At 51.5% G+C, this 12,845-nt stretch overlaps 3 protein-coding genes across 3 annotated transcripts; 1 reads left to right on the forward strand and 2 right to left on the reverse strand.

Moving 5' to 3' along the window:
- Window positions 1–526: 526 nt before the first annotated feature.
- Window positions 527–1,828, forward strand: AYO20_08866 (hypothetical protein; the record flags this gene model as incomplete). Its single annotated transcript, XM_022647140.1, has 3 exons — window positions 527–879; window positions 935–1,388; window positions 1,442–1,828. The coding sequence occupies 3 exons, from the start codon at window positions 527–529 to the stop codon at window positions 1,826–1,828; spliced, it is 1,194 nt and encodes a 397-aa protein (XP_022496884.1).
- Window positions 1,829–5,343: 3,515 nt separating this feature from the next.
- AYO20_08867 (hypothetical protein) lies at window positions 5,344–5,917 on the reverse strand (the record flags this gene model as incomplete). Its single annotated transcript, XM_022647141.1, has 2 exons — window positions 5,344–5,740; window positions 5,787–5,917. 2 exons carry the CDS (start codon window positions 5,915–5,917, stop codon window positions 5,344–5,346), a joined length of 528 nt encoding a protein of 175 aa, XP_022496885.1.
- A 3,472-nt stretch (window positions 5,918–9,389) lies between these two features.
- AYO20_08868 (hypothetical protein) lies at window positions 9,390–10,524 on the reverse strand (the record flags this gene model as incomplete). Its single annotated transcript, XM_022647142.1, has 3 exons — window positions 9,390–9,647; window positions 9,718–10,186; window positions 10,247–10,524. 3 exons carry the CDS (start codon window positions 10,522–10,524, stop codon window positions 9,390–9,392), a joined length of 1,005 nt encoding a protein of 334 aa, XP_022496886.1.
- Between the last annotated feature and the right edge of the window lie 2,321 nt (window positions 10,525–12,845).

Raw genomic sequence — 12,845 nt, forward strand, 5'->3', positions numbered from 1 at the left:
CCGAACCTCGGGTCCGTCGTCATTCCGACGTCCGCAAGCTGAGAGTATTCAAGCGATCTTGCAGACGTACCAAGGTTATATCTCACGCTCTTCGCTATGTAGTGACCAAGGGACAGAAGTGAGGAGGGAGGCTGAGAGAGTCCCCTTGCGCCGAAAATGGGACGGATGGTCCTTGCCACTCCCAGACAACGGACAGGAGAGAAAGGACGACCTCGATGAGGCGTGCAGTCGAAAGCAAGTCATCTTGAAGCATCCTGCTCGGGCCGTTGCCCTCTCCCGTCTCCTGCGGCAGCACGGCATACAGAAGGTCAAGAATCTTCCAGCAAGCAGGGAGACTGTCAGTGGACAATAAAATGAAGAGAACAAAGAAGGTCTCTCACGTGTTTGTCCACGTGCTGGGTAGGCAGACCAGCCTTGTCGCTCCGTGTCACGTGCATATTTAGTGATTGTGTAGATACAAATATCCGCCGTGGCCTTTGTTTTGGTATCGTTTTGGTTTTATCTTCCTTACCAACTCGCGACAGCAATGCAGAGCCTTCCTCACCGTCGCCGCAGCGATGCTGGCCCGCAAGCCGCATCACAAGCACAAGTCACTACCACAGACCCCAGTCACATCGATGCGACAGAAAGACCCGCTTTGTCCTCCAAGCAATGTGACAACAACACGGATACGCTCTCTCACACGTTGCTGTCTTTGGACCACTCTGCTTCTAACTCCTTGAATCCCCCCCTCACTGTGCCTGCCATTTTCAAACAAGTGCAGGACCGCCAATCCGGACGGGTTCCAGGCACTGAGTGGAACACATATCACGTAACCCCTTCTGAATGGGCAACCCTGCGAGAACTCCTCGAAGGCAGTGACATCTGTGAAAAGCTACGGTACGCACAGACACTGACCACCAGCTAGATTGTAGCTAATGCGGCAATTTTTTAGGGTTGATTATTTCTCCCAAACTGAGGCCTTTGTTCAGCGAATGCCTTCCTTTACCCACGAGTATACCTCTAGGAGGTTCCATGAGCTCCTTAAGACAGGTTTAGCCTCGATATGCCATGGTACACCAGAAGAGGGGCAGTTCATGAAGCAAATTAGGAGCGGTGGCTCCAGCGACGTGGACGGCGTCCAAGGCCCCAGCATGCATGAACCAGATGATTACATCTTCTGTCGTGGCCATCCTTTCTATGGTCTTGTTTTAGAGGTGGCATATTCGCAGAAGTCTAAAGAGCTTGAGAACTTGGCCCGGTTCTACCTTTTTGAAGCCGATCGAAATGTTCAAAAGGTCATTGGCATCTCCATTGACTATGATCGCTCCAAGAAAGTTACTTTGCACACTTGGCAACGCGACAGTTCCGACACAACCACTGGTGGTCAACTTCAACACTCCCTTCAAGTTAGTAGCTCGCCTCCCACGCTATGATACCGCCACTGACATTGGTGCCTCAGGAAGTGCGAACCGAGACTGGCGCGTGGGTCCCTGGTCCTCCTCTCCAAATTTCCGTGCTCGACATAGCACCACTGCACTCTGTCCCGTCTTCACTCTATGGCGCAACCATTCAGATCCCGCTGGATGAACTCTGTGAGGAAATCGAGTATGGGGAACGCACAACCACGGAATTCAAGGAGAAGAGGAAGGCACGACAATGTCAGAACTCGGATCCCTTGGACCGCGATGATGATGACTCTTCCCAACAGTGTGAGAGCGATGATGACGCAGGCACGGAGAGACTTGATGAAGACTATGTTCCAAGCCGAGTCGGATGCAAAGGCTCTGAGCCCGGTGGGTCTCCAATAGGAACCCGTAGCCGTACTAACGGCGCATTCGACAACTGACGGCGAAGGGGTCCACCGACATGTTGAGAGGACTTCTTCGAAGCAAGTGCTGGAGCCTCTGGTGGAGGGAATCTAAGCAAATGTGAATGGCAGGGCGTTTGTTCGGGTTCTGCCGGAAAAGTCTGGTCTGCGAGTGACTTGCGATAGATGGCGATGGCGTGATGGAGATGATGACGGTTGGATCTCGCATTCGACGCTCGACAGGCTACTGGCACCGGTAACACTGTGTACCTCTTCCTTCCGTACACAATGCACAACTAAGATATTTCTACTTCCACTGCTCGGATCGGACTTTGATGCACGTCCGAAGAATCCCGTGCCTAGCCAGCAAAAGGGTTTAAGACCCGCAGTGAATCGTCGCTACCGTCGCCGTCGCTGTTATCGTTGATCGAAAACCATGAACTCGACCAACCACTACAATATACCATTGAGTAGACTGAGAGTAGAAAGATCCCGGTGGATGACCAGTCTCTTGGACTCGAATCGAAATCGAAGTTGAGCGTTCATGTAGGTACGGTGTTAGATGGCTAGCTATGGCACATCCGTCGCGCAAGGCAGAGAATACAGTCAACAAGCAAACTTGTGTCTCCCACTGATTTTCCATTCTTATTTTCGTCCCTTTCAGTTCATTTGGCCCCGTAATTTGAAACCCCCCGTCATTTTGGACACTCATCACGGAGATTTCTCTGCCTGTCTGTATCTGTGGACTGGCGCCGGCGAACAAATGAAACTGCTGCAGCAATTATAAGACTGATCTGCTTTGATTGACATGGCCATGGCGACCGGGTGATATTAGGCAATAGTGCAGCATCAAAAAGCCAACCATTCGCCTTTGGCTATAGCGTCCGGTGGCGCGTCCTCATGGCACCGACAACCACAGACTCTGGGTAAGCATGACTCGGTGAAAATTAGTTGTGCCTGCAGTCCCGTGTCCGGGATACATGCAAGAAGCAGCCTTGCCACCCAAAGCCTTGCACTTGTATACAATAACTCCCCCAGAGGCTCCTGTATAGCAATTGTGAAATCAGGAACAGACATCAGGACCTCCAGGGAAGGTGTTCCTCGAGATAGTATCCCACTGGGGACGAGGATGGCCTCCATCATGACTTGATATAATCGTTGCAGTATGAGACAATCAGTAGTGGACGTCGTTTACCCTCTGTAGTTCCACCAGAAGAAGCTGTTCGCCAAACCTTCACTTTCCCGCCTCCATCACACATCGCATGCTGGAGAGAAGCCCCACTTTTTCCAACAGTGTTATTAATTATAACCGCGAAATCCCCTCCAACAATTGCCGGATCAGGTCTGCATCAATCTGTAACACCAATGTTCAGGGGTTCGACTCGAACTACCCTTGGTTTACAAATTTCCGCCACATGGTGGCGTGATGTATGGGCTCTTCCTGGCTCCACTACTCACTCACTAGGAATTGATGACTGCAGTCCGCATTGTTACAACAACAACAACGACAAATCAAGGCTCAAAGCGAGAGACGGGGGAGGGTATATTATGGGGTTGAGCGCTCACGGAGGAAGAAAGAGAAGGAGGACGAGCAGGAGGGAGTTCCGCTGCGCGATAGGAGAAGGGCTCCTAGAGTCCGGGAAACATCAAAAAAATGTGCCCATTGCACCAAGGGCTACATTTTCTCCTAAATGGAGTTTTTTGCAGTTTTGGTTTTTACATCTGGTAGTTGTGTGTGTGTGTTATATACTACGCCTACAGGAGTAAGTGAGCCGGCCGAGTGAATATACCATCTTCTTTACCCAGCTAATATCTGTCTGTAGTCATAACAAACTGATCCACCTGTGGAATGGATGGGAATTCTAAATCTTTCGCTTGGTCCTTTCCTCAAAGCTTTACCGTGACTCGTTAATGGAATTATGGGCACGGTACCACTATGTTTCTCATCTTGTTGACATTCCATTGTCATCCCGGCTACGCTGACCCTGACCCTACGCAGAGCGGTCGATCCATGGCTGAGATTCAACGGCGCATGTCGCGAGAGAAAGGAGGACAACAATTGACAAAGGAGAACAGATGGCAGAGCAAGTGTCTGCGGAAGACGAGCTATGTGGAGAGGTGGATATCGTTACAAGTCGAACTATCACTTCCCTACAACAAGGTTATCTTTCTGAGCGCAGCAATCCTCCCTTCCAGCTTTACGCAAAGATACATCCAAGGCAAGAGTTGAGACATCCAGTCAGCTGCAGCAGGCATGATGATCAAAGCAGAACCTGTGGCTAACAACGCAACACAGGCGTTCAAGCGCGTTTCGTGCAGCCTCGATACCGATCCGACAAGACCCTACCAGCATGCACTTCAAAAGAAATACCGATGCCGAGAACAGAACCTCACATACAGAGCTGCCCCTGATATGAATAGCACTGCACACACATCTCTGCTCCTGGGCGTCGACAAGACGGCATGCGTGATCTGGACAGCAACGGAGGGATTGGAAAACGGATTCTGGTTCCCAGCGCACCGAAGAATCGGCGGTTGTCGCAAGAGAAATGAATGCACGACACCGAACAGGCCACAAACAATATCATTTGTTAAAGCACTTGGAATATCTGTCAGCCATCAGTGTGTCGGCGTTATTCCCTCGATCCGAGGAGATGCGCCGTGCATACTGTGCCATAGCATGATTGAAATGTTCCCACATCGGCCACCACGACCACAACCTCGCTTCCCTCCTTTTTCCCGTTGCTCTCGTTCCAGAGTCAACAACAACCAAGAATCATCTGGAGATTCTATACTGACAGGCTCTCTCCCTCCATCCATCCGTGGCATGCACGGCCCGCTGAATCTCCCTTGGGGACCAGCATCGCTCTGTGAAAGTAAAGCTGAGTAGCACTCGACACCTTGCAAACATTTGGGGAGAGCTAGGTTCGCAAAAGAGAGACAAATAACCCGCCCCACTTGAGAACTTCTGTAAAAAAGAAGGAAAGGAAGGAATTAAGGGAGATGGAGGAAAGAAGGAAATGTGGACACGGGAATTTGAAGCTCCATTCCCATAATTTATCCTCGCATTCTTTCATTCTTGTATTCCATTATCCATTGGGGCACAAGTTCGATGGGTAGATAGGTAGATTATGTGAGTCGATAGCCGACACCAAAGGGCTGCACTGCACTTGCCAACATTATATTTGATCTCTCAATCCCAACACTTGAAGACCAGGTGTCTGCGTCTTTGTTCCTCCCCTTCCAATTCATTTGCCTCCTTGTTTTCCTTCCTTGTTTGTGGCTCGCCTCCTTCTTCTACCTGCATACATCCAGTGTGGATAGTTGGCATTCTCGCTTCATCAGAGACGGCCGTACCTAGCATCAAGCTCGTGAAAGTAGATCATGATGTCAAAACATCGATATATCTCGCCCATGGACATTGTGCCACACCACAGTTTGGACAGATCCAGAATGGAGCCATGGTGCATCTTCAGATCCTCTGTGCTTCCCGGGTTTTGGCGCCACGAAAATAACCAGAATGTACGAACATCTAGAGAATTCCTCCGTGCAGATCACAGTGGCCTGGATCCGTTGTCCAAGAGGCCGGCCCGCTCGAATGGAGTGATTTGCTGGCATGGGAGATTGTTGACCAGGTTGTCAATTGCCGCCAGATGCTCCTCCACATGGTCGTGCTCGTCTTTGGTGAGCGGGCTGGCTAAATCGTGTCGATTGCAGAATCGCGGCCGCCCGATCAAGAGTTTGAGAAACGGCTTATACATGACATTTGGGCCGATTCTAGCAATAGTGATTTCGGGGGACAGGTGCATGAGCTGCGCCATGCTCTCCGGCTGGAGAGTCTGCAGGCTTTGCGGGAGTTTGAAGAAGCAGCCGACAGCGCGGGACTCGTCGACCGAGACGGTGAGCTGATTCAGACGAGGAATGCAGGGTGAAGTCAACAGAGGCATCACTCTGGGAGAGGAAATATCCGTGACTCGGCACTAGCCTGAGGGCCTACAGGTCCCGCTGATGATGCGCCAGAGCTACCAGCAGGACTTGGAGCAGGGCCCCCTGCTCATTGTGGCCGATGTTACACGAACTCGAGCCACTCCAGAGCTCTGAGGGCTTGAGAATGGCTGCGAGCGTCATCGGATTGATCGAAAGATGTACCGTCGTCAACAAATTTTTCAACCCCGAAGACTTGGGCTGAGGTAGAGAGTCTCGTGCTCGTAGTCGACAAGAGCACATTTCACGTGGAGCCACGTCAAGCTCGGCGCCTCGGGGTAGAGGGGCGATCCAAACAGGTTGCTCGTCTTAACCGGGCATGGCGCAGAATCGCAACTCGGACAAGTCACACTTGGGCAGAGTAGCGCTCAAGGCAGTGAAGAGGTTCCCGTACCCCGCGGTTTCTGTTTTCACCCTCAGTGCGCGTAGCGAGCAAAGCTCTGGCAAACGGCGGACTGTGGCTTCGAAGCCACAGACCCGCAGCCATGAAGTATTGCATGGTCAGGGAAGATTTCCAGCGTTTTGACGAGGTCGGCTCGGTGCGGATATTCATTAGAATGCCATCCGAATGTTGGGAGAGGTAGAATCGCTGGAGAGGAATGGGGAGGTCGCTGAGCAGGGAGGCGGCGAGTCATCGGCACAGCCTTGGGACAGCCTCAGAGGAGCGCGAGGACCCTCCTCTATATTCTGGAAGCATGGAAGGAGAGGGATCAGCAGGGCTAATATACGCATGCTGAGCGATGAGGGGAGAAGTGGTCATGTAGCCAAGGAGGACGTTGCGGGGCCCGTTCGACATGACATTTGCGAGGCCGAGACGGGAAGCAGCTGAGTAGCTGAGTGATATGTCAGACCCTGGGATCTGTTGAGCATGGCACGACAGATACAGCTCTGACAGTACAGCTCTGGACAATACGTGGGCTTCCTCTTATTAACATTCATGTAGACTCTACTCACCGGTGTTGACGTAACAAATGTGACCGTCCAGGTGCAGGAACTTCCCCTCTTGCAATGTCAAGTAGCCGTGCCACTCGCTCGCTACTCATACGTATTGCGGGTATAGATGCCCCGGGCCGGAAATCTAGTCTAGTGTAAACTGGTCCAAACATCTTCATAGTGCTTACTATCTGAGATTTGGCGTTGCGGGCATGGCCTGTCATTTTCGGGTCGAGCCTCAACCCCCATATGCAGGTTTCTGGTCGGGGATCTTGCATCTCTGAGGCGCGTGATGGCTGCGTGGTTTGATCATAAGGCCACCTCGAGCAACCGCCGATCCACTGTCCTTCAGGATGTTGAAGTCCAAGCAGAAGAGAAGGGCACGGGAGCGTTTACAGTTGGTCGGCTGCCTCAAGCGCCCCAGAGGCTGGTCTCAACAGTTCGCCTGGATATTGAAGTGATAGCCCACTGTCGCTGTGGCGTTGTAGTTACATTCTCTGACTGAGAATTTGCGTGGCAGAGTGCGGCAATCATGGTAGTGAGTACGGCGAGTCAAGGTCAGCCTGCGGGCCTTGGCATCGAAGATTAGCCAAGGCAATCTATACTGATTGAGGAAGGTATATTGCTCGCCGACACCACTACTTCTGTCACTTGACCAACGGAGCCATCAACGAAGCCGGAAAAATATTATTCCAGTCGATGGAGGCCTCGGATCTTTGACGGCCCGACAGTTTGACCATCTCCGTAAATGGACTCTTGGCATTCTCAGCCTTGGCTGATCAGGCTCGCGCCCCCTGAATGCTGAAAATCTAAACGAGGTCCGAGGGTCTGCCTGTCAGAACAACACGGCTTCACGACAATGCTTCTTCTCAGGCTGACCACATGACGGACACGTCTGACGAGAAGTAGTGGGGTTCAGGTGGGACATTGACATGTTGGAATCTGGCCACAGACAATTCTCAAGGTAAAATGGCACCGTTCTCCAACTCCCACCGATTGATTTTTCTACCCGAGTCTGTGAACGAAAAAAGGCTCGTCACAGTTGTCTGTGTCCGGATGGAGAATGACGAGCTTGGAGAAGCTACGCGGGCAGTTGACACTGCTCCCCTTCATATGTGCCCTGGCTGACTGACTGACTGACTGACTAAACTGGCCAGATATCCCTCATTTGTCCTCTTCTCTCTTTTGGCCCTTGGCCCATGGACGGACCCCTCGTTTGCGCAACCGAGTCCTTTACTCTTTTGCCCTTTTTCCAAGACGGGCAGCTAGGCACATAGACCATCGTGGCGCATTCACATTAAATACAATCCATTGTTCTCTGTCCTCGGTTCTTGTTCTCTAGCTCGAGCAAAAGGCAGTTCACATGGCCAGCCAGCAAGCCAAGCCAGGCCTGGTTGTTTCTGATCTCTTATTCGTAGCATGGGCGAGGGCAGGTATCACGGCAACCATCTGCGCCGATATTGAACAAATTTTAGTACCAAGGTTACTTGATTTGACAACGAGATCATGCGGGCAGCAGCGCAGACAGTGAGCCCATCTCGTCGAAAGCCACTATGTATTCGCGCATGTATGCGTGTGTGTATGTATGTATGGCTGACCGACTGACTGAGCTTCAAACCCATCGCATCTACTGTAATGGGGGAGAAAGGCAAGCCGGAACGTGATTGGTGGAATTGGCCTGTACAATGTACAGGCAGGCACTCTTGATCATTGGTTGGTGGGGACACGGGCATTAGTTTTCCTTTTCTTTTTCCCCAAGAAGGACACACACACCGAGAGACACGGTAGAGAGCAATCAAGTTATCTATCTAGTTATGGAACCTATCTGATCAGGACCTTCTGTGTTATTATTATTGTTATCGAGCGATAGTCGTTACCCCTACCACCATGCCCACCGCCGTACGAGTTGATACCTCTGGCTAAGAGCCTCGCCCCAGTTCACTACGAGACGACACGTCATGCGAATTTTGGCAGGACACGACACTCGAGGAGACTAGCTGTCATCATCGCCTTGTGCAAGCTTGCCTCGTTAACGCGTGTGAGATGCACCACAACGTGGCATATCTGCGGATCCGAGCTTGTCGGTAGGTCGCGGCAAATATAGGAGGGGCAGAACTGCGATATCAGGAGAACCAAGGGAAGGACGTGAAAAGGGGGGGACGGGGAGGAGCGTACAGTAGATAGCTCGCTAGATGTCAGAGGAAGAGAGAAACAAGAGATACGAGATGGTAAACAAGTAAGTGTGTTGTGATGCGTAGTGGGCACTCAGAGGGCAAGGGCGACGGCGACGGCGACGGCATAGAAGGGGGTTACGGGAATAAAAAAGAACTAGAGCAACGAGAGTCATGGGCCATGCAGGATAAAAGGAATAGACTGACGGGCAGACACAGAAGAGCAGGTCTGAATGTTTTTTTGATTTTTCTCCCCGAGTTTGTGAACGAAAGGAAGCTATTTACTCTGAACAGTGTGCTTTGTTGGTGGTAACGCCGAGGTATGCTGACGCAGTGACCCTCAGTGACACTGTGTTTTAGAGCAACACTACGCAGGCCCGTATTCGCGCGGAGCTACCACCACCATCTCGTCGTCGATGTCGTCAACGACATTTCCTGGATTTGCTTTGTTGGTGGTAGCACCGAGGTATGCTGGCGAAGTGACCTCAGTGACACTGCGTTGTAGAGCAACACTACGCAGGCCCGTAGTTGCGCGGAGCCACCACCACCATCTCGTCGTCGATGTCGTCAACGATATTTCCTGGACTTTCCGCTTTGAATGCCAACTTCAGGTACTCGTATAGTTCTGCAGTAGAGATTTTGATCTCGGTCAACTCGGCTGGGAGCGCGTTGACCATGGCTCGGATTTCCTGAGTCGGTGCGAGGTAAGCGAGCGACAAGCAGAGACCGGCAGAGTTTTGGTTTGGGTGACCGTCGGCAGTGCAGAAGACCTAGAAGTGTAAAAAGGAAAGCATTAGTCTTTTTGTGCACAGGGTTGACAGACGAGAAGACAAAACTAACCTCTTCCTTCACGAGTTGCTCGACGTCGAGGCTCTTGCGGCCATCCGACAAGTCGGTCAATTTTGGGATCCAGACTGACAATGTCGCTTCGTTGCCTGCTGGGTACGGCAGCTTAAAGCCGACGACGCAGCGAACCCTTCCACCAGAACCAAGTATGTAATCCTCAGCAAGTCGGGGAAGGTCCTCTGCTCGCTGGGAGTGGGCCACTTCCATGACGACTCCCGGGAATCGTGCGCCCAGATACAGCAACGAGCCATCGGGGCACTTTTCAAAAGTGCTGCCCTCGACAGTCAGAGCGAGCTTTGCCGATGCGGTATTCAAGACATTGCCACCGAATCCATCAAGGGACGGATGTTCCAAGCGTGCAAGACCGTTGAGGATATCACGTACAACCGCAGGGGCGAAGGCCGCGTGAACGCGGGTTTCGCCGCCCATGGCGAATTCTTGGGTGAAGGAGGAATAGAAGGTTCTGCAGATCATGGTAGGTCAGTTTCAAATCGTCGCCAACTGTCAGGTCTGAATCTCTTACTCTAGGCCACGGAACGTGTCGTCGTTATCCAAGAACTCGGCGAGCTGGTTGTAGGCAGCGGGGCTCAACGAGAAGCGTAACCAAGTGTATGGCTCGACATGAGACAAAGCTTTGAAGTTTTTCACGGCACGAACTGCGTTGTTGAATTCATCTTTCACAGACAACAACAACGGCGGCGTGACTTTAGGTGGGTCAGGCTGCGACGGGGTGGTGGTGATGTCGTCTTGGGTGTGTGACTTTGGTGACGCCTCGGCGACTTTGCCTTCTTTGGCGTCCATCTTGAGTGTCGCGTATGATTTCGAAGATGATCAAGTTCAGAATGGATTGTTGTGGACGAATGTTGTTTGTGGATGAAAGTTGATCTGAGAACGAATTTCGAAATTAGTACTACATTTATAACTACGGTCGATCATGTCGACACTGCCTGGTCTCTCCGGCGAGGTACAGCGACAGCTCGTATATAGCACTACGGTCGATCATGACGTGATGGCCACTGCCTCGTCTCTCCAGCGACGCACCAACGCCCTTTGTCTTTGTCTTCTGCTGTGCACAGTCTTGACTGACGATTTTCACAAAGGGTCTTCCGTTCTCCTGGCGTCACAGCGACTAGCTAAGCAGAGTGCAGATGATGGACAGAAAAGGAGGCCAAGGCTCAGTATGCGTTGTTCCATTCAGATTACAGACCGGCAGGTAGAAGGTTCAGTTGGGCTAACAGTAGCAGGACAGCACCACAACGGATTTCAAGACACGACACATTTCCTAGACTACAATACACGGATCTACTTCTTCTTGTCAACGTTGCAGCCTGCACTGGTGGTCCTCGCACCGAGTGCTGGTACGTACATAAGGAGGAGGAATCGGTGCTCATACAAAGAAAGCAAAAGTTGGGGGACCAATGGCCAGAGAAAGATTGTATCGAGTCCTTGCTTTGCTAGATACTCGATACTCGATACAGGATGCGGACGAGTGACTCGTCACCTGGACAGCTCCCTCAGACACGGTACGTACGTGCTCAATGCTCAAAGCAAGAAGCGACGTTCTGTTTTCCGCCCTTTCCGCAGGTTTGATGGATGACCACGCAAAACTGGACCCCTGGTGCGGTGGGTGCACTATTCCATCCTGTTTGTCGCACAGTACCCCTTGAACGAGAGAACATCTCACTTGAAATGGCCCGGGCCGGCGCCTGTCTAAGCCATTCGGACTACTACTTGGGGTGGAATGAACAAAGTTCACGATTTCGACAATCTTTGCAAAGGTTGCTGGCTGGGCAGGGCAGGAATTCCATCCATGGCATTGCAATACTCGCACAAAGAGCTCTGCACGGCGCGCGCTTCTGTCTGTCTTGCCGTCAATTTGAAATGTGGAAAGACTTGTGATGTGCCACAGTTGATTGATCAAGCAAGTAAACATCTTCAGGGAAATGAGAATGGATAAACACAAGAGAAAGGAGTCTTGGAAGTATTGATTGCCAATTGTTACATCGCACACCCAACTTTGAATCATGAAATCCTTACTTCTCAGAAAGATATTGAAGTGATAACAGATGTTCAACTTATACATCTGGCAACTTTCACCACTCTGACCACTCTGGCACTCTTGCAGGCACTCTCATGTCGTTAGTCCAAGCTGAGAAAGCTTTTCCAGTCCGCCAGCCCGGCCAGTGTTTCCGAGAGGCGTTGAGAGAATATTCAACAATTAGATTGCCATGGATTGCAGAGGCGAGATATCATCTGAAGAAATATAACTGCGAATTACCAGGACAAGCTACCATTCAGTATATTTTAGACAGGATAGGTATCCTCGCTACCTCGGGGCACCGGCCTGCACGTTAACGCTGTGTAGCCGTGCAGCATACAAAGCTGACTCAATATCATTGCCACTGTAGCTATTGCTGCTACAAGACAACCGGCAGGCAGACAGCCATGTTGCGGCAAGAGAAGAGAGCGCGCTGTGTGACTCAATATCTCCGAGGATCTAACCTTTGAAACACAGCACGGTCAATCCATAGTGACCAGGCAACGCTGGATGTTGATTGACACGCGAGATAATGGCCCTCGACGGCGTTAGATCACGTGGCACAGTCGCTTGTCCGTCCGATCGTTAAACCCTCCGCGCTAACAAGAGGCCAGTTCCCACACCACACTCTCCTCTGGACGTATTGCACGCATGAACGCCCATCCCGGTACTCCGCGCAGCCCGTGTCCCGCGAATCATCTCGTCAACCGCGCTCTCAAAGAAAGGGCTTGATCAATTCAACTTGGCATGAGACCAGACAAGACGTCAAGACAGATATAAAGGCAGTCTAGTCTATACAAGACAAGACCAGGGCGGGCGACAACAAGAAAACACATCGCATTGCTATCCCTTTCCCCACAAAGCACTTTCAACAAGTCGGCATCATCCGAATCCCCCCTCCTGCACGCGCCATGCCTCGTCTTTTTCTGATTGAAGTAACCAGTTCGCACGTTTTCATTTCGGCAACCACTCCTGCACGTGCCAGCGCCCGGCGGCTTCGGACCTGAACTCTGTCGAGCATGCGCTGGTTAGACTTGTATGGATATATCATCCAAGTAGCCCGTGGAGCAAGCACTTACCGCGG

Source organism: Fonsecaea nubica (genome assembly GCF_001646965.1).
Source record: "Fonsecaea nubica strain CBS 269.64 chromosome Unknown Scaff75, whole genome shotgun sequence".
NCBI lineage: Eukaryota > Fungi > Ascomycota > Eurotiomycetes > Chaetothyriales > Herpotrichiellaceae > Fonsecaea > Fonsecaea nubica.